The sequence below is a fragment of the Plutella xylostella genome, chromosome 22 (genome assembly GCF_932276165.1).
Source record: "Plutella xylostella chromosome 22, ilPluXylo3.1, whole genome shotgun sequence".
In the NCBI taxonomy this organism is placed as follows: Eukaryota; Metazoa; Arthropoda; class Insecta; order Lepidoptera; family Plutellidae; genus Plutella; species Plutella xylostella.
This window is the reverse complement of record NC_064002.1, coordinates 5,128,263-5,149,147: the sequence shown is the minus strand read 5'-3', so window position 1 is coordinate 5,149,147 and position 20,885 is coordinate 5,128,263. Positions and strand designations below refer to the sequence as shown.

The following is a 20,885-nucleotide window of genomic DNA, read 5'->3' as shown; positions in this document are numbered from 1 at the left end:
GTGGAAAGAAGTCTGATACAAACAAAAACTACCCTCTCGATTGTAATAAGGGTTCTGTCAGATGTCTTTCCCCGTGAAACAGGGTAAATAAGTAAATAATGAAAGCTAATCACAACTTGTTACTTTAACAATATCCGAACTATCCTTAGTTATCCACGGTTAAAATCTTTTAATCGATGATTAACTTTAATAGAGCACTCGGAAACTGGTTGGCCTGTATTCCAATAGTGACATTATGTCATCGTTCTCATGAGCTAGCTGACCCTCGGCGGTGGTGCAAGTGGTGGCGTACAGCGAATATCTACTGAAGTCTGCTGTACATGTACATTTATTAATGTTCGTGATAGTATCAAAATACAAGTGGATAAATAGAGAAAAATAAACATATCGAATATCAAGATCGAATCGACATTCTCACGGCAATTTTGTTAGTAGTCTACTTTGTAATAAATGTTGTATGTATGTATGTTTTCTTGCGTAGTCGCGTTCTATTAGTTATAAGGCGATACCTCAGGAGCCTTAGGGTAGGGTAGGCATTCAATAAGTGAATTCGCAATTTACTCGTTTATACAGCCTGCGCAATTTATATATTATTATGTACATGCATGACACTTGTGCCACACGCAATTGATCTAACTGGAGTTACTCAAGCACCAAATCTAACCGTCTTGCATCACTTTTACACATGACCATGATGACTATCAATCATAATTTTATGGTAAGCTATCAATGAGTATTCATTAGTGTGCAGTCTTTCTAATTAGTAATTACACAACCCATTGATTACGTCTTTGACATGTAAAATGCAATGTTTTGCATATTTTTTATTGTTAAATAAATAAATATGTGGGGACATCTCACACACGGCCATCCGACCCCAAGCTAGGCAGAACCTGTGTTATGGGTGTCGGACAGCTGATATATCTACACAAATACATAGATAGATAGATACTAAATATAAATATCAACACCCAAGAATCGAGTACAAATATCTTTCTTTCAACAAATATATGCCCCAGCCGGGAATCGAACCCGGGACCTTCGGCTCAGTAGTCAGGGTCACTAACACCTACGCCATTGTCGTGTTACTTTCTTATTTAAATCTTATCTGACGTCTTATTTGAAACTTTGCTGAAAATACTACTAGGCATTGAAGCACTTATGTGTTTTCCTTGTATCTAAACGCCAACATAACTTTTGTACTAGTGTAGTGATGAAATTTAATATTTTATCGTTACCATGTGTGTCATTAATAAAATAATCACTATATCTTCATACAACACAATTTTCATTAAACTGATAAAAATGATTTAACACCTATAATAGTTTGCATATTATTTTTGTTAACGCCATGTCAACATTTATTTGCATAAGGCTTTGTAATGATATCCAGTACCTTGATTATAACGCTATCTTGTTTGTAGAACTTGGGACGTTAATTTAGAAGAAATATGGTTGATAATTATGATAAAGAAAGACTACACTAAAACAATGCACAGCACAGTAGTAAATAATGTTTATCGACTAAACCATATTAAAACGAAAACATAATGTCATGAAGGTGCGAAATTGATATTGCTATGCAGTATTTTGCATAACGCCATATAATTTCATAGAAGCCGTTCTATAAATATTTAAAAAGCTAAATTGTATCCTCGGGTTACGAGGAAAAATGCAGATGAAGTGCTAAAGACGGGCTCGGCCAGTCAAGATCCAAATCTTAATGGCTGGCAAATTTTGCTTATGGTTTATTTGGATAGAATTTTTAAATATTCGTAGAGATTTGATCTCGATCGTAAATAATGGCTTGAGAAACAAATACCTACCTCTATAATTCGAAGAAAACAAATATGCAACCAGCCAATGCAATAAAAAAACCAAAATACTTAACTCTCCTCCGATTGGTTGACAAAATTGCGGATGCGAATTCCTCAAGCCTCATAAATAAACGTTCCATTTTACCTCCCCACAGCATGAGAACAGAACGGAACCCTTAAAAATACAGTAATCAAAGGTAATTCAAGTGGCGTCGCAATTAGCCAATTACAATTTTCGATTAGCGTTGGAAGCGTGTCCGCTGCCGGTTGCGGGGACAGGTTTGTGGCACCCGGGAGCTGCTGCCCCCTACCGACATCTCATGCATCGGTGCCATTCAGATCCACATCATATTATTTAAAGAGAAATAAGTTGTATGAATGGTGACTACGAAATATCTGTTACTCGATAGACTCCAGAAATACTATTTTCTGAGAATCGCATCTCAAAATGTGGATAAATGCCAAAAAGACCCAAATATTCACTCTAAACTCTAAAACTATGGAAGCTTTGGAGCTCTTGTACCATTATAAGACCAGCAGTCTTAGTCTATCTAAAAATATATAGGACTATATTTCGCAAAATTTGGTCCTGTATAAAATTAGCTGCAGGCTGGTGACCACGGGTGGCCGACTGACTGTCCCGTACGCCATGGGAAAAGCCTCACTCTGTGTAATTTGACGTCTCTGTACAATTTGGACGTCGTCGTTATCTTACAAAATTGCTTTATGCCAAATTATATATTAATGTGAATTTATTTGTTTCAGGTAAGTTCAGTTGCTGCTTTGCTTCCTCATTGAAGTAACTGTAAGGTAATAAATAAGAATACCGTATGTTTGTTTTGTATTTGAAATGCATCGCGATACGTCGATCGACAAGTGGGCCGCATCAGCTGCAGTGATTCATAAACATAATAACACACGCTATCTAATATTAGAATACATCGTTGTTTCGGAAGTGGCCCGCTCTACGCGATGGATCACATTCCACTCCTCATCTCAATCCGGCTGCTCATTCAGCTGCCCCTATAAAATTGTTCAATTACATACCTATTTACACTCTCGCCGCTCGTCGCAATCTTAACGATCCAATCAACCCAGGAATGTAGGGTGTCGACTTTTCGCCATAAAAATAATGCTCATTTCGTGATATATGGGGCTGTCACAGCGCAGACTCCTCAACGCATCAGCTGAACATAAATCATCCGAACTCGTATTAGGTGCAGTTCATTATTTGTAAAAGCGTGTCAACTGGCTCTTAACTGCCCATTGCAGTATTTAGGGGGAAAAGCTCGCAGCTATTCCTTACCACTATAGTTAAACTAAGATTTACAAGTCACGCTCTAGAAAGCTCGTGCTTTAAGCTTCATTGAACAGATTGATATCTCGTGTCGGACTTCATGAATTATGGCCCAATCTGAGCCCTTGATATAGGCAGACAGTATTTACTTCTCGTTGACCATTGAAAGGGTCGAGCCTTGGCTCTAATGACATCACGATTACGGCCGACTAATATAATGAGTGGTTTGTGTCAATATTTAAAACAAGTTCTGACGTACGACCACACGCATGCGCTGTGACATTCTCGCTCTCAATTAGATAAATCGATGTGGAAGCCCTCTCTCGAGCCGTGGTGATGCGCGCGCGCCGCAGCCGCCACCGCAACGCTATCAATCGCACTGCTATTTAAGTGGACTCAATTTCTCAGCAACCATTCGGTCGATATAGAAAGACTTCGCGGAATCAACTAGAAGCTTTCTTTCATGGCAACTGTGGGGCGGTTACTCACCAAGACTTATTGTAAATTGAACTACTTGACTATGCACATAATACGTCTCAGTAGACTGAATCATCCGCGTATTCTAAATAAATGAAAATTGAATCGTGCCGCGATCATCATACGATTTATTGCCATGCAATTTGTTTCCATCAGTAATCGATGCTATCTCTCGTAGCGAGCTTTACGATATTTTACAAAACAGTGCGTGCCTTTGGCGAATATCGATAATTGCCAGGGAGCTCAGAAAACTCGGCGAAATGCCTTGTCTCGTAATATCTGTATTTGTGTCAAATATGTTTTGTTAACATGTTCAAAGTTAAATTGAGCTTTAACTGCAGTCTTTACCTTGCTTTTATCCGCTATTCTAGCAGTTAACTAATCAAGTCATACAGCTATGAAAGATTATCATGGATTACAATAGGGTCTATTTTAGAATGCATTCAAGTTAGGCTATTTATCAATTTGTCTTAATAAATATTTATAGCTTGTACATTAGCGTCCGCAGTCAGAGGTTAACAAATCTATCTGACCGTTTTATGTAAACGGCAACCACTTCAATCTTGAGTGCACTATCAATTTCATGAGGAAAACAGAACGAAATGTGTGTCCTGCACTGCAATCAAGTAGGCTGTGTTGTGTAAAGTCGTTTATGGCCGTTGACTGTGACAAAAGACAGGGATAGGCAAATGTTTAAATCAAACTGATTATATCGTTTGTCAAGTTTAAATCAATGATTGTTGCGGATTGTAATATGGAATCTTGATTAATGTTCATGTTACTAGTAATCATTGAAATTTGGAACGTTAAATTTAGAGTCTCGGCAGTGTGTTTTCTCTAAATCATGTAATACTTTTCTATGGCTACTGTAAACCATGTTTTTAAATTATGATATTTTCCAACCGCCCAGCTTTGCTTTCGAATAATTCATAAGCGTTTCGAATAATGCCTATGCTGATGAAAGTCATAGATATTTTATAGTTATCATTATCATAAAGTAGGATATTGATTGATACTGCACTCCTCTTTATTGGGTCAAGTCGATACAATGTTTGTAAGCTGTAAACGGGCATTTTATACCTATGTGTTCTAAGTTATTTTAAGCTAATGGACACCGCCTTGAAATTTGCATTTATGAACCAGTGATTGAAGAGCACTCAGTGCGCAGCTTACCGCCTACCTTATACATTTTATTAACCTTCGCACCTCAATAATCAATAACGAATGCAGTGGGCTTTTAAAATCACACTGGACCGCCAAGATGTAAAGCGAAACCCTGAAACCAATCAATGACTTGACAAAAGCTTGGCCAAGGATTACCCGTTTAAGTTTTCATATCACTTATAACTTTAATATCTATTTAATTTGAGAGACAACACGATTATTCAGTTATGCCTGTCCGCAATGGACGCGTATTACTTGGACATTCCGTGTAATTAAATCGTTGACGAGACAAGCACGATTATTACTTGAATGTCAGTAATACACCAATTTAATCAGCCGTAAATTATTCGAATGAGGTTAAGTACAATAAGTTTATTACTTTGATATTTAGATGGAATCCTCATTAGTCTTATTACATTCTAGAATTCCGTCTATAGTCAAACCTAAAACTGATGAAGTCCTTAATTTAATGTAAAACAGCCTTTCATAAAGATTTATTTGATTTAATAATCAAATATATCATTATCATTATGCGTCCCACAGTGGAACACAAAACTATTGAATAAGCAAGTCTTATCGTCGTCGGCTAGACAACTGGTCTAGCTCACGTAATATTATGTGATTACTATTCTATTTGGTAATAAGATAACAGTAACAATTGCATAAATAAACGTCAAAAAGGCGTGCCTAATTGGTACTACATTGTTTAGAGCTGACTAAGGTGAGATTTCTAGACAACAATTCTGGATCATTCAATTTTGTAAACCACAATATACGAGTATCTGAAGAACGTACACAGGGTGTCTTATTAGTCAACGTGATGCCGCTGCCGGTAAGAGGTAATACAAATCGTTACCCTAAGCAATTTTTGTTCCTGGAAAATTTGCAAAATTAGAGAAAAAAAAATCCATACTAAAAAGACACTGAATTTTGACACACAAACACAGATTTTTTAATTTATTTCCAAGAACGTAAGTTGTTTAGAATGACGAGTTAAGATATAATACGTTGACTAAAGAGACACCCTATTTATTTAGGTGTTGCATCATTTATCGCACCACGAATACGATCTGTAAATAGCCGTCAAATCTAGACAGAATCATGTAAAAAAGTTTAAAGAGGACATAAAGGGCTAAATCCAACCATATTAAAAGAATCATTACCTGGTGATTACATAAATAAACATACTCGCTTCCACACTAACAATACGAAAAAAGTAAGCAGGTCTGCTTTAACTTAGTACTTTATAATAAATAACAACCTTACGGCATTCAAAATAAGAAACAACCATTTGTTGTACAAAAACGAGGAAAACAAACGATGTTTAGTCGCGTGAAGTATAAATATTCTTTGAAAGGAAAATGTGGCATGAAAACGAGCTTTTGTTCAGGCAAGCCGTCATCTTCCTTTGTCTTTGAAATGGAAAGCCCATGATTGCCTGCGTTGTGATGGAAAGCCAGCCACAGTTAAATGATTTACGCAAAGAAGCTTTAGTCTTTGATCACTGCTTAGTTACATTAGTTAGCTTAGGATGTATATAACAAAACATAAAAGTAGACAAGTTATGTTCGTTCCAAGTGGAATTCTAGTGACAGCAATGAGAGCATGCGTTTCAGGGACAACATTATCCACTTAGGTGATTTTCTTTTTATTTAGTTTTTTTAATGATTTTCTTAAACTAAAATATACTTACCAATCGGTTTAGATACCTATGCATTGCATAGCTTAGATATAAAGTAAGTTACGTTAAGTTTAGAATAAAATATGATAAGTGCTTCATCATTCGATATTGATTGTAATTGAAAACTATCAATGCTAACACAAAGCCCATGTCTCAGCTTTCCAAGTCATGTCGCAACTCTTAAAGCATTGTATTGGTATGCGATCAAATACAGGATTTATCGCATTCTATTGATAGAGCTATTCAAATTGACTTCGTGTTACGGAGGTCATAATTTCTTTGTGAGCTGTCTCTGCGTATTAAACTGCATACGTTTTGCATTTATTGTCTCTGAGAAAGAGTTTTGTGTATTTGACGCGTAATCCGATAGCGCGCCACTCACAAGTAGAATGCAATTACACGGCGACTCCGGCTGTGCGTTCGTGCTATCTCGGGGAAATATTGGCGAGCCCATTAAATAATTCACGAGAATTTCGCAAATTGTTAGGATTTAGGAACGTACGTGACCGCTGAATGGCGGAGGTGCTCTCATCCGACATGTGCGCGCGCGCAGCGGCTTTGTCCCGGATAGCTTATCTCGAAAGTGTCGCGTCATGCCCGCTATTGTGTTTCCCCTATTTCGGGTCGTTATTCGATACGCAGAGCGTGTTTGTGATTTCGTCGGAGGTAGGAACGGAACCTTGGTCCTGGCCGCGGTGCACTTTGTGGTGAAGCGAAGCGTGGAGGCGCTGGCGGTGGTGACCGCAAACTATCGCAGTCTGACGCAAACCTGTTCCCGGAGCCTCCACGCCGGCTGTCCCGCGCCACGCTCTCACGCCGCCGCCCCACGGACCCACGAGGAATCTATAATGAGACGACTTCCAATGGAATCAATAACAACACAACACATCATTAAAGGACCGGATGTGCAAACTGTGGTGATAAATGTCGTGTTACTATTATAAACCCTCAATGAATCCAATATTTAACAGTCGGCTATAAAGATTCATATAAGCCATTATAAGCACCTACTCTGGCTATAAGATTTACAGTCATTTAACTGAAGTGTTAATTACACGCAGACAATGAGCCCTGTAATTACACAACGCATGCAGGGAGTCTTAAGCGAATGTTTTTGCGGATTCATTTTGTTAAAAAATGCTGAGTCCGTTATGAAGATGATTCAGAAGCTCACACCAATATTGCAATCTCGTTGCCAATAGCCGTCTGCCAGTCTGTGTAAACAACTGCATGTTTACGATTCACAATAAATCCTAAAAGTACCTACTTATAGATTTAAATATCCATCTTGGTAGGTAGATGCGGTTTTCACCAAAAATATTGGCTACCTGTTGACACGATATTGCCAATTTTTGCAATGTACCGGAAAATGTATCCAGGATGTCGGAGTAATTTCTGCTTTTACACGCTTCATGGATAAATTTAATGGTTTGCTTACATTTAAATAGTGCCAAAATTGCTTCGGTCGTAAATGCCATAGATCCGAGTATGAGGCGAGACATGAAACATGTATGTAGTTTGAGCCGCTCGCCAGCTCTGTCCAGCATTACGCGGCCATTGCCATTTTAGTTAAACCAATAGTCATAAATCTGTTTTAATCCTGACCACGACTTGACACGATTTTCGTGTTTATTGCGAATAGTTGGTCTCGTTATGTTTGCATCAAACGTTAAATGGGGAGCTTATTAAGTTCAAGATTTGAAATTGATATGTTGGTTTAGAATTGTCATTGTTTTAGTAGAATTATTTCAAATGCACTGTGTTTAATGTCGGGACTAAATGTAGGTTAATATTTAAACTATATACCCACCTACCTTTTATTTCTAATGTAGATGTTCGGCCGCTTTATTAGTAACTTGGTTGGCCACCACCACCACGACCACTACCAAAATTAAATCTACAAACAAATAATGAAACTACCTACTGAAAATCTCAAAAATTTATATATAATTTATATTATTCTTAATACACATAATTCTAGATCATCCATTTAGTTTTATGTTCGACTCTAGCCAACACAACAGTTTTATTGCGCTCTAGCTAGAATGTAGATAATTCTTAGAGTATCAGTGACAAACATAAGAGCTGCACTAGGAGTACTAGTATTTATCATCGTGGTCAAAGAATCAGCCAGTCGCATAAGTTGCCTGTCTTTGACCGTCCAGTTAAATCTCGCAACAAGGTTGTTAATCAACAAATAATGCAATAACGTACATAGTTCAAAATAAATACTTCTATTAATCCACCATTTCCTAGAATATTCGTAAACAGAAAGTATCCTACAACGCAGCATTTCCTATAATTGAATCATCCGCACCTTACTCCAGAGTGGCTTTCGCCAGAAAGATTACATCATCCGGCAGAAGCATGGCCAGTGAATTAAATTGATACTGATCATTTATATTAGCTAGCACATTTTCATGTTCCCAGCGAGACGTGGACATTTACTACTCGCCAGTAGTTCTGAGAAACGACTAATTCGTCCAGACTACGTGACACTTGCAGTACTGTCCGCGGTTTGTGTAAGTGGCTCAAATAGCCTCTGCAGTCTGCTGAACTCTAGAGCTAAGGACTACGGGTTGAGGTTACCGCGTCTGCATATGCCTAGGAATGCAACAGTCTGATCAGTACTAATCAAATTGAAGTGCGTTGTTTAGCTTCCGTTTTGGCACCACTGTAATATTTTTAAATATTCAGAATGCCACGTAAGGACAGTAAACACATCAAGACTTTGATTTAATTTATTTAAGCTTATTAGCTTAAAATCTGAAGCGCACATAATTTATAGCGTGTTATAAATCATCGCCCCAGTTTTCATTTTTAGCCGTACATTCCCCGGTGTCGTCCGCTGGTCTGTCTGCGCCGTGCATAATGTGCAGACTCCGGGAGGGCTACTGTGGCTTCACGAAATATAAGGTTTAGATTCCTGCCATCGGCATCGGTACGTTACGAGCGTCGAGTACATCGAGATAGAGTCGTGACTAGCGCAGTAGATCTCCAAAACTGGACGCTAACAGAAGTCGTGGGGCAAGAGTAGCCCCCCAGACACAGGTGCATAGTTGCTGATGAGGCAGAAGCAGCGAGAATACCAAGTGCATGCTTCATAAATATGCCGCCCGTAGTAACGCGTCATGCTATTTCAGAGAACTCTGTATCTAGATCTGTTATGATTTCAATAATTAAAGCTTTGCTGCTTTTAATCGAATTCAACTGTGACAATTCGCTTTGGAGGCAAGTGGACAGCTTTTGATGTGACGGTACGTGTACATTTGTACAATGTATAATACGACGTATAGAAGGGATTTAGTATAAAATATTTATCTTTGTAGTTTCTAAATAAATTGTCATATTCTGTAATCTATCTTACTTTTATAATGTACACCACTATAATGACCGTCAAAACAAGTGCTAATAAGCTTGCCCTTTAAACTTCAAAAGGAATAATAGATTCTTACTAATATTCACAAATACCAAGTCCTACATACTTGTGCAATGAGCATGAGCAATGTGTGAAGATGAAGATACGTGCAATATCAGGACATAGACACTTACTGCAACAAAAATAAGTTTGCATATTGTACCTATCTGTACGCGTTGCGATATTATTTATTATTTTACCGTCGTCGTATGTACCTTGGCCTCCTTAGTTATATTACATTTTATATTGTTTCCCATAAATAACGTACCACAAGGAACGCCTGACATTATTGTCAAATAAAATTATTTGCGCACAGATTGTACTCGTATCAGTACTTTATTGCCGGTAAATATTTAAGTACTGCTCATAAATAAAAATTTCACCACTAACAATTAGGTATAAGTAATGTATTGTTATGGGAAATGAATCGGCTATATTTCACTTATATTTTATAGCAGTCCTTATGACTTATCGTTATAATAATATATTCCTTAGAAAAAAGTACAACCTTACATGAAAACGTCTATCTCAAGAATTCATTATTTTAAACCACCAATACAGGATTTAACCAAAAGGATATTCAATATTTAAACAATGTTATCAGAACACTATATACAGTTACATCTTATAGCTGGTTATGATAGAATACCTGTTCAGTGTTCGTCGCAGATTATCTAAGGGATTACCTGTCCTTGGTCATTCGTTAAACGATTAGGACTATCTAATACATTATTGTGTCTACGGACTACAGAGATTTACTCAAGCAAAGCTTGTAGAGTTCGCCTGTGTTTGCTTTTATGCTAGAGACTTCATAAATATTGCAACTTACATATAAAGAGGCGTATGAATTGTCTGCATATTTATTTGCTAATGTATATTGAAATCCTTGGATAGCCCAAGATGAATGGAGAAGATTTCTACCTCCGTAGTATTGGCCTATTCTGAGTTTATTTTAATATTCAGAACGGTAGTGATACACGTATTTCATTCAAACCGACCAATTTAACGGCGTTGACATGTTTATTTCAAAATTGACTATGAAATGAAGCCATCAATAGTGTTAATTTATAATGAAGCGCCCGCAGTCGCAGGCCAACTTGTCACCATCAGATTCTTATCTGCTTCGGCTAGTTCCGATGGCGCCCGTTTATTTAAATCTTGTTTATTAATTTGATACGCGAACTTGACATTGGTAACTGTATTAGTAACATTGTTCGAACCGTTACATGCACCGGTTATTTATTTATAAGCCTACTTTATGTTAAACTACAGGACGATTAATAACTTGTAGCTCCTTTTAGTCCTTACAAAGTCTCGAAAGCAGCAGTGCCACTGATAAGGTGAATGGACAAAAGACGATCGGCGCCCCGCAGGTTTCCCATCGACTGAGCTCCTGATAACATCCTTCGTTTGGGTGGTAATGCACTGTCTCATTGAAAAGTGCTCTTCCAGGGGTCATCGGGTGAATGACACAGCATAATCGGTTCGTATTAATCGCTGTCAGATGACCCTTTCTTGGTTTGATGGAGTGTTTAGTGGTAGAGCTAAGCTGTAAAATAATTTTAAATATCTATTACTTTCCTTGGACTAGCTACACTGCAACACAGATAATATAATACTCTGCAACTTCGTTACATGCACCGGCAATAAACAGTTTCAAAATTGTCAGTGGGTGAACTTATTTTCATAAGCGATCGTTGAACTCGTGCTGTCCTAATGTTTAAATTGTAAATTCCGTCACCACACCAGTCCAGTATTGCTGGATCATAGCATTACCGGTGTGTTTCACAATATTGGGAGCGTGGGTTCTGGAGACCAGTCGTCGCTGCTGACTCTACGAGACTTATGTGAGCCTGGTACTTCCTTCGTCTTAATTGCATTATTCCGGTTCGCGTCGCGGCCGATCGCCGGGTTCAAACACTTCCGCGTGTGTGCCCCGGGCTGGTCCTGAACGCGAGCTATTGTACAGATGTTCTTCATTCGGGATACGTCTCCAACAAATCGTTTCCTAACCGTAAAAGCAGCCTGATAACAAGTGTCGGTAACCTGAAATAAATAAGCTTCATTATTACAAATGTCCTTTTACAGTTTAACACACCATGATGTTTGCATATTGACTGGTAATGAGTAGAAAGGCGGCAAACATTTTGTGTTTCTACGTGCCGTGATTCCCAATGTGTAGTTTAACAAGAATAATGTTAATGAAGTCCATGTAACAGGTAGCAGTTACAAAAGACAAGTATATAGAGCGACCTACAGTGCCGTCCGTCGCCTGAGAGAAACTTTTAATAGAGGACAGCTATGTACTTGTACGTGTATTCGCTTTGACTGAAGTTCTATATAGACCATTGAATGGACTCATAGAACCATGTTTCACAATGAAGAAGCGCATCCAATATCTTAGGGCCTGTGAGCATGCATAGTGTGTGGTCAGGTCAGATACGAATTTGAATTTGTAAACAAAACAACTTAGCCATTAAAATCGGATAGCTGGGTTGTTATTCAAATATGGATGGAACTTGATCTTGTAAGGTAGTTATCGGTTAGAAAACGTTAGGTGAAGATTTATGATTGTTGGTTAGCGAGGATTGTGGCCGGTGGCGGCGGCGCTGGCCCGAGGTGGCGATGTCTCGCGGCGATCTATCCGCGCCCTATCGCGCTCCGATACACAAAGCAACTCGTCAAGCGCCGCACTATATTTACAACATCAAACTTCAAGTAATGAGCTGCACCGTTAATGGCTCGCAACGATGCACGCCGATAGCGAACATCTATTTGGAAACCATCAATCGTGGCTTTCGTAGCCGGTTTTAAAATTCTAATAACCGACTGTCTTCGCCTCTATGATATATCATAGCATCGGAACATCAGTGTTCCCATTCAAAGTTTTTTTTTATGAATGTGTTTGGAATTTTATCAGATGTATTGGCACAAAACTGTGGCAAAGCAATTCGGGTCGTGAAAGCAATTCCCGACATGTCGTCTATCTATGCGGTGCCGCCGCGGGCCCTGCCCTGCAGATATTTACAACTTCACTAATGAACTGCATTCATTACATCTAACGGTTATTTTATTGAGAATATTTTATTGGGTATATTTTGTGTTGTGCATTGTTATATTATTCACAATTATTCGTTACAACAGACGCCCACGAGTCGCGATAATGATCTTGCGGCGCGCGTGGGCCGGGTTTATTAGACATTAGATACTGCGCCTAGAACATCTGCAACTATTTATTTGTAAATAAAGCATGCTTTCTATGTTATTCATTCATAACTATGTAGTTTGAAGGTAAGTTCTGAATATGTGGAATGGCCGTCCTTTGTCAGTATCGTTGGTGCGTCAAGGATAATGAGTTGTTGTACGCAAAATTATTCCCAACCTGCTACTTATTTTCTGACGCAAAGTTACAGTCATGTGTAAGCATATTATGACTTTACTAAAATGTTATAAAACCATGTATTGTAGGTAGGTACCTATTAGGTTAGGAAGGTCCGATAGTAGGTATACATAATACTCAATGGATAGTACAGGCAAATATTATACTCAGTGTAAAAAGTGCAGTTAGTAAATTATTTAAGTATCGTAATGCAATCTCCAACTAGAACAACTTCCTTATTCACAATTAAAAACAGTAGTTAAATTCGTTTCAGCCATCGAGCGTATAAAACTTGACTATAAAATAATCGAGTGCAGCCAAGAATAGTAGCATCGAAAGAGTATTTGCTCATAAAATTGTCTAAAGTGATTTGAAAGAGGAGTATTTCGAATGCAACTAAACTATACTGCAATCAATATACTTATAGGTACTTGTAAATTGTTAAATTTATCAATAAATGATTGAAATTGAAATAATATAAAGTCAAAATCAGGACAAAATAATGAAATCAAGTTATGGCTCTATTCTTACATTATTAAACTTTAAATTACTGGTTTATATCTACATTTAGACGTTACTGTTCCAGTTAGCTTATAACGTAAAGTCATAACACCAAACAGTACACTTAGGAGAACAACACATAAGCTCGCGGCATCATCCTTCAACGGGCATCGGTGTGTTGTTTGTCAGAACAAATCTAGCGCAGGGGTACACGGAAGGACCACACGCGCTCGGCTCGCGTTGCACTCGGCCCAGTCTCACAACGCCGCCCTGTCGGTGAACCGCACGGTAACATTACACTTCCGAGGGCCCTACATGTTGTGCCCGGAGGACGCATTTGACCTAACTGATGCGAAAATTATACGCCATGATAGTACCATTCGTCATATCTATAATTCATGCTATCTAACTTAAGTCGGCCATCAGACTTGTAATAGCAACCCATTTAACTAGCTGAAGTAATGTATAACAGTCATAAATATTGCCTTTTATTAAATAGCTATTTATCCGGTATGAGAATTAAGCTCAATAAAGGGCCGAATCAAACAAGGGTAATAAAAGTACCGACACGATCAACAGAACGGTGAAATTCGATAAGCTCCATTGAGGCTAACGAGGGTAGGTGTGTAAAATGGGAGGAGGTCAATTTGTGGCGCGCGCGCCGCCAGCTGTCACCATCACCAGTCAGCTCCGATACACGTAGCCATTGATTTTCACAACAGATTTCTTTCTATTGTTGTCGTGAATCACTGTGACAACATCGTCTTTGTTGGGTTATTCGATACTTTCGATGCGTTTGCGAGATATGGGTTTTACGGCGGATTTCGATTCGGTAATCCCCTCGACCGGTATCTGTCGATATAACGAACTCTCGCTTATAATTTTATGAGTATACCTACTTATGAGTTTTATTTGCATGTTTCCAGGCGGAGCTGGTCGACATGAGAGCCGAGTTGGTGCAAGCGCGAGCGGTCATCGGTAAGTTAACACAAGATTTATATTTTAATTTTTTTACGTGTAGAACAAAAAATAAGAATAAAGGTTTTTTTTTAACTTTTTACGTAATAACAAATTTAAACATAGTTTATTTTGAATTTTTCTTCTTGACTAGCACATCTCAAATCAGGTTATGTTAGGACAGTTATGGTGAGTGCCAAAAGTAGAACAATGAAACTCATAACTCCAAGTTTCGTCATTTTGCATATCTCTCTGACCTCTTAGTGTATAATTATTCTTACAACCTTCCTTACAGTTATGTTATCTAAATTATGGTCCTTTAACATTTGCTTCAACAATTTGTTCTAATATGTGTCATCGACCGTGTTGCCTTGGCCTATTTACCAATTACCATCAATTCACCAATTGATGGCCTAAAAGTAATATTTTCCGCGTGATGTGTGACTAAGGAGAGGCGATTTTTCCTGTGAGTGATCGTGCCGAATGAAAGACAATGTTTTCCGTTTTATTGAAAAACTTTAAGTAATGTAGAGTGACCAGGTATGATACTTTTATGTGAGATGTTGTCCGCGAGCCTTACTGTTGGAATTCTGTAATTCCTGCATATCATTTATTTACCATATCATTTAATAAATATTTGTACATAGTTTTTACGTAAATGAGTATTCAACAAGTGAATTTATCCCTCAATAGTCAATTCAGATCTAAGGACGCATTCACACGGAATACCCTCACTCTTACCTTCATGTAAAAACCACGCATACGCTTCACTATATAGTTCCATGCCGCCATCAAATATGTCCCTACAAAATACTTCCAACACAATCTACCACACTTACTTCTGTTTCAGCGTCGCACAAGGACAGCTCGCTGGAGTCGCCGGCGTCGCAGTCGGCGGTGGCGAGGGCCGAGGCTCAACAGCTGGCGCGCGAGAACGCCGCCCTGAGGGAGACCGTGCTCGCACTGCACTCCGAGCTGTTCGGAGCCAGGTGATGACACACACCAGATATAAGCAAGCTGAAGTGGCAGTGGGCCGGGCATATATGTATGCCGAAGAAGCTTTGACCGGTGGGGTAACCGGTAACCGTGACGGGTGCTCGAGGGGAAACGGAGTGAAAGATCGAGTGGTCGATCTCTGGCTAGCGTAGCTTAGGTCGCCCTCCGAGCAACAGGCCGACGATGGCTTAGACAAGTTGCCGGTAATAGCTGGATGAGGTTGGCCGATGACAGAGTGTGGCGCTCCTTGGGAGATGCCTGTGTCCAGTGGGGGCTGATGATAATGATGATGACCAGTGTCTAGAGAGATTAAGAAAAACGAAATGTCGTAACGCTACTGCGCTAACCACTAAGCTCTGGATTCTCTTTTCGTTGGTTTTTTGGACGTATAGGAAAACCTTACACTTGACTCATCCCATGGGAGTGTAGATGCGTACTAAGTATATCTAATTATCTAACCGTTTATATATCCCCTTACCATCAGTTGAATTATCCACTATTTACTGCCTCGGTGTCTATTAGAAATACAACTCGATCAACTCTATTGGCGACAAGACCAAGTAATCAATAAAATAAATAATTCCGAAGTCTTGTTCCCATAACAAACACTATGCTTATTTCATTTTGTGATATTTCACAAACGTTACAGCTAGAGGCGTAGCCGCCCACGCGCAATATAACGCCTATTTACATTACGGAATTAGTTTAGGCTATCGCTTCGATCTTAGACGGTATCATTCGTTATGTCTGTTTGTCTAGACGTTTTGTCACTTGGAATTATTCACAATTGTAGGCTGCAAACTGTGACTCAGGGCTTGACTCATAAAGTCATCACTTTACTGATGATTCAACTTGTGAAACAATAAACAACGGTGCTGGTATAGCCACGCACATCTCAATATTGTGGTCATCATCATCTTTGCTTCCCTGACTAGCATCATTATCATAATTAAAAAATTAAATCCTACCATTTTACAATAATGTTTAGTTTACGGCCTCTACTTGGATTATCACACAGAATACTCATGAAACCCAGGAGCATACATAATATAAGACACGAGTTTTTTTAGTCTTCTTAAAGTTCGTAATACCCGTGTAAAACTCACGGTACGGATGCAATAAACGATTGAGTAGTGAGTAGTTTGTGACATGTGTGTTTGTAGACTGGCGACCAGGTACCAGGAAGTCTTATGAAACCGCGGAGACAAAAAGCACGACTTTGTTCATAAGGTTCGTAACACTTAGGGTGGGTTGCACCATTTAACTTTAACTATTACAAACGTCAAATCCCTTGGCGAGACATATCAATCTTCAAGAGATTTGACGTCTGTAATAGTTAAAGTTAAATGGTGCAACCCACCCTTACGGTACGGATGCAATAAACGATTGAGTTGTGAGTTACATACATGTGTGTTTACAGACTGGCGACCAAGTACCTGGACAAGGAGCTGGCGGGGCGCATCCAGCAGCTGCAGCTGTTGGGGCGGGACATGCGCGCCGAGCTGCGGGACTCGCTGTGGGCGCAGGTAGGACGAGTGGATACTGGTGTTTATTATGTACTACACTCTGTCCATTATATTATTGGTTTTTTGACATTCGAAATCCCATACGTATTTGATAACTGCAAAGGAAAACCAACTTTACTTACCATACCAGACATAAGGAAACGTCAAAAATACAATAACATAGTGGAAGCTCTATAGCTGTTGCCCATGAGCTGCCGTGAGTTAGTTTTCCCGTGGGAATACCGCGATAAAAAGAAGCCTATGTGTTAGTCCAGGGTGTCAGCTAAGTAAGGGTAAGCTGTTCGGCCGCGACATGTGCGGAGGTGCGGGACTCGCTGTGTGCGCAGGTATGACAAGCGGATACTTTAGCTATTCTCACTATAAAATATACATATAACCTTGGTGGCGTGAAAAACTCCCTACAAGCGGGTTACTTACTACCTAACCCATTTTGGAATATCATGTCTTTGATAACTACAAACTGCTGAAGACTATGATTTACATTCCAAACTTTTAATAACCCTTTTAACCATCGAATCGAAGTGTTTTTGGATGAAGCTTTGAAGTGAGATTTGTTCCTTTCACATAGAGTTCCCAGTTATTCGAAACGCACTTAAAACTTAACAACGAGGATTAGAGGTAAACCTCATAAATCGTTATATCTTCCGGCATCTTTATAATCCGGGTAAATCACGTGATATAATATCGTGCAATAAGTTATAACCCTTGGCCACTACCCGTTATGGCTTACCGGTATGCGGTTAAAGTACCATTGTAAAAAGCAACGGTTCGATCACGTTTTATGTGTACTCATCTTTCATTACTCAACGTTGGCCATATCGCATGTTAATCTTGATACTGCTGATGTTATTCACAATATCTCGCTATATGTTCATACTTACTGGTTTATGTAGTAGGAGTAGGTAAGTAACTATTTCCGCACCGGCGTAAATAAAAAATAAAAAAAAATTACATAGGGAATAGTTGGTTTATTTTCCAGTCTTTAGCACTGTCAAAACAATACAGTGGTTGCGGTTTAAAACTAACCTTGGTCGGACCTAAAAAATGTTTGAATAAAATTGTACAAATTAAGTACTTGAATGTAAGGGTGAGGCCAGACGAGCGTAATTTTGTGAGTTGTGAGTTGCGTATTCGGGCAGAAATATGTGCGCGGGGACGTGGGGAGCGACTAATATCCCCGCCCTCTCGTCCCCATTTATGCTTGTTGTATGTACTAATGGTTCAGTACAAAATCAACCAATTTTCTTTATTCCTTTCATCCCCAGGTGGAAGCCGAGATCCTGCTACAGCGTCACAAGACGCTAGTGCGCGTGTGCCGCGGCGTGGCGCCCCGCGGCGCGCGCCCCCCCGCCCCGCGCTCCCCCGCCCCGCGCTCGCCCCGCGCCGCGCCCCCGCGCTCCGTGCGCGTGCGCCGCGACCAGCACCTGGGGCTCGGCATCTCTGTCACTGTGAGTGTTGTCACTGTCACTGCTACCCGCCACCAGGACCCGATTTGTGCGGGGTTGCGCAGCCGGAATTACGAGTCCGGCTGTTTGGACCAGGGTACTACGGGCGTCCGGATCTCGAGCCCACCACTAGCTTGCTAGTGGATCCGGACTTGGGTATGGATTCGTAGTGGCATGTGGTTAGCTACAGGGGGGACAACGTTCGTCTGCCCGGTAGCTTGTCACCGGGCGTCTCCCCCGTGCGCAGCTAGTGGCTCAAGTAGCGGTTTAGGACGAGGGCCGTTGATGCGAAAGAGTCACGGGGCACGTGAATTTCCCTTATAGTTGGTCCTAGGACTGACATCTCCGGTGCTTGACTGGATATCAAGTAGTGCGTGACGGATAGCATGCGCCGGCTGACCCAGCTGAGTAGGCTCCATGGAAGGAAAGAATAAGCCAGATGATTGCCGACCTCCGATAGGAGATGGTACCCAAAGAAGAAGAAGTAGACATGTAGGTCTGCATGTCGGGAGGTGAGCGCGCATTACAGCTCCGGTACCAGAGTGGAGATCTGGCAAATGGCTTCTCCATTGTCCCTAGTGTGCATCCCAAACACGAGTGCTCCGCATGGAGTACGGGAAGTGAGCGTGCCATCAACAGCTCCGGCACCTGTCTGGACATCAGGGAAGGGTCTCACCACCCCGAGGCGACTCTCCTTGTGAGTACTGTGGCTATACGCTGCAGCGGCTAGATCCACTGCTCCATGGATCCCTGATGTCAGACTGCCGTTTGACTGAAGGTGTAGTGCCTGTAGTTTATGACCAAGTCGTCGGGAATTACAGGTATGTCACTGCTACATGACACAAGACGCTAGTGCGCATGACCAGTACCTGAGGCTCGGCATCTCTGTCACTGTGAGTGTTGGCACTGTCACTATCACTACTACATGACACGAGTAGTGCGCGTGTGTTTAGGGAGTGTAAAGATATGTCACCTTAGGGTACAACCTGGCAAGAAATAGTAGAAATTAATAGGGGCGCCACTTATCTGAAGTACCCACAGGCGTGAGTAGGGAGGTCAACAACACGACCCATCACGTCCCCGCTACTGGTCTTCTTCCAGTGAAGGAAGGGGTTTCATAGGCCTAGACCATAGTGTGAATTAAAAATAATTATCTATCTATGTATAATTCCAGGGTGGCCGCGAGCACGGCGTCCCCATCCTGATCTCGGAGCTGGAGGCGGGCGGGCCGGCCGCGCTCACGGGCGAGCTGTTCGTCGGGGACGCCATCCTCGCCATCAACGATGTGGACCTCACACAGGTTAGAGACTAACATTTAAGGGGTTGATAGGGCATGACTCCTTCAATTTTTTCATTGATTTTCGCCCTTAACTCAATGGGGTGAAGTAAACGATGTGGGATCCATATTAATTTTGCCAAATTAAGGGTTATATCCTTTTGAAATGAGGGTTAAGGGAAATACAGGATGTTGCAAAAAGGGAAAGCCGAAAGAGGGATTAGGGACAGGACGCATTGATTGAAGACGTTATCCTGAAAAATATACCCAGTGGTACGATCTAGATGGTAAAAGTATCACATTAAATCTAATGTTTCTATTCCAGGCGTGCCACAAGGAGGCGGTGCAGGCGCTGCAGAGCGTGAAGGGCGACTGCGCGCTGTGCGTGCAGTTCATCGCCACCGACGACGACGACCGCCTGTCCGAGGATAACTACAGGTAGGGGGATATTTGGTGTGGTTTAGAGCCCTACCTTGATCACGTGCATTATTTTTTTAAGTCTATGTAAAGGCCATTTTTGAGTGGAAAAAAAAGTGAATACGAGTGAAGGTATTACAAGATTTGCGTTTTTGGAATATTGCCTGCAGTATTTTTGTGATATTTCAAGAAATACGCTAAGATATATGCTTTGGAATTTGAAAGCGCTTCTTCGGTCTATGCAACTATTTATTGACGGGAATTTTCAATTGTTGCTTTCTTAGTTTTCCTGTACCTCCTATAGTTTGGCTGGTAAAAAAGGCTCTTATTAAGCCCACCTTTGTGCACTTATTTTCAATATTTGTGCAATAAAGAATTAAATAAATAAATATATTGCCAGGTTCCCGCTATATCCCGAGGACGGTGAGTTCGCGGAGGCGGACGGCTCGGGCGCCACGCCCACCGCGCCGCGCACGCCCGACTACACGCACAGGTATGTACACATGTACAGTCAACTGCATAAGTAGCCATACA

General features: G+C 40.5%; 1 protein-coding gene across 1 annotated transcript in view; it reads left to right on the top strand.

Annotated features, from left to right (window-relative positions):
• LOC105398535 overlaps window positions 1–20,885 on the top strand; it is a 46,496-nt gene that overhangs the window by 20,430 nt on the left and 5,181 nt on the right. The window contains exons 3-9 of the mRNA XM_048629303.1: window positions 14,661–14,712; window positions 15,542–15,680; window positions 17,108–17,213; window positions 18,479–18,661; window positions 19,833–19,958; window positions 20,260–20,372; window positions 20,752–20,844. Coding sequence (XP_048485260.1) covers window positions 14,661–14,712; window positions 15,542–15,680; window positions 17,108–17,213; window positions 18,479–18,661; window positions 19,833–19,958; window positions 20,260–20,372; window positions 20,752–20,844 — 812 coding nt within the window. The remainder of the gene's footprint in view (window positions 1–14,660; window positions 14,713–15,541; window positions 15,681–17,107; window positions 17,214–18,478; window positions 18,662–19,832; window positions 19,959–20,259; window positions 20,373–20,751; window positions 20,845–20,885) is intronic.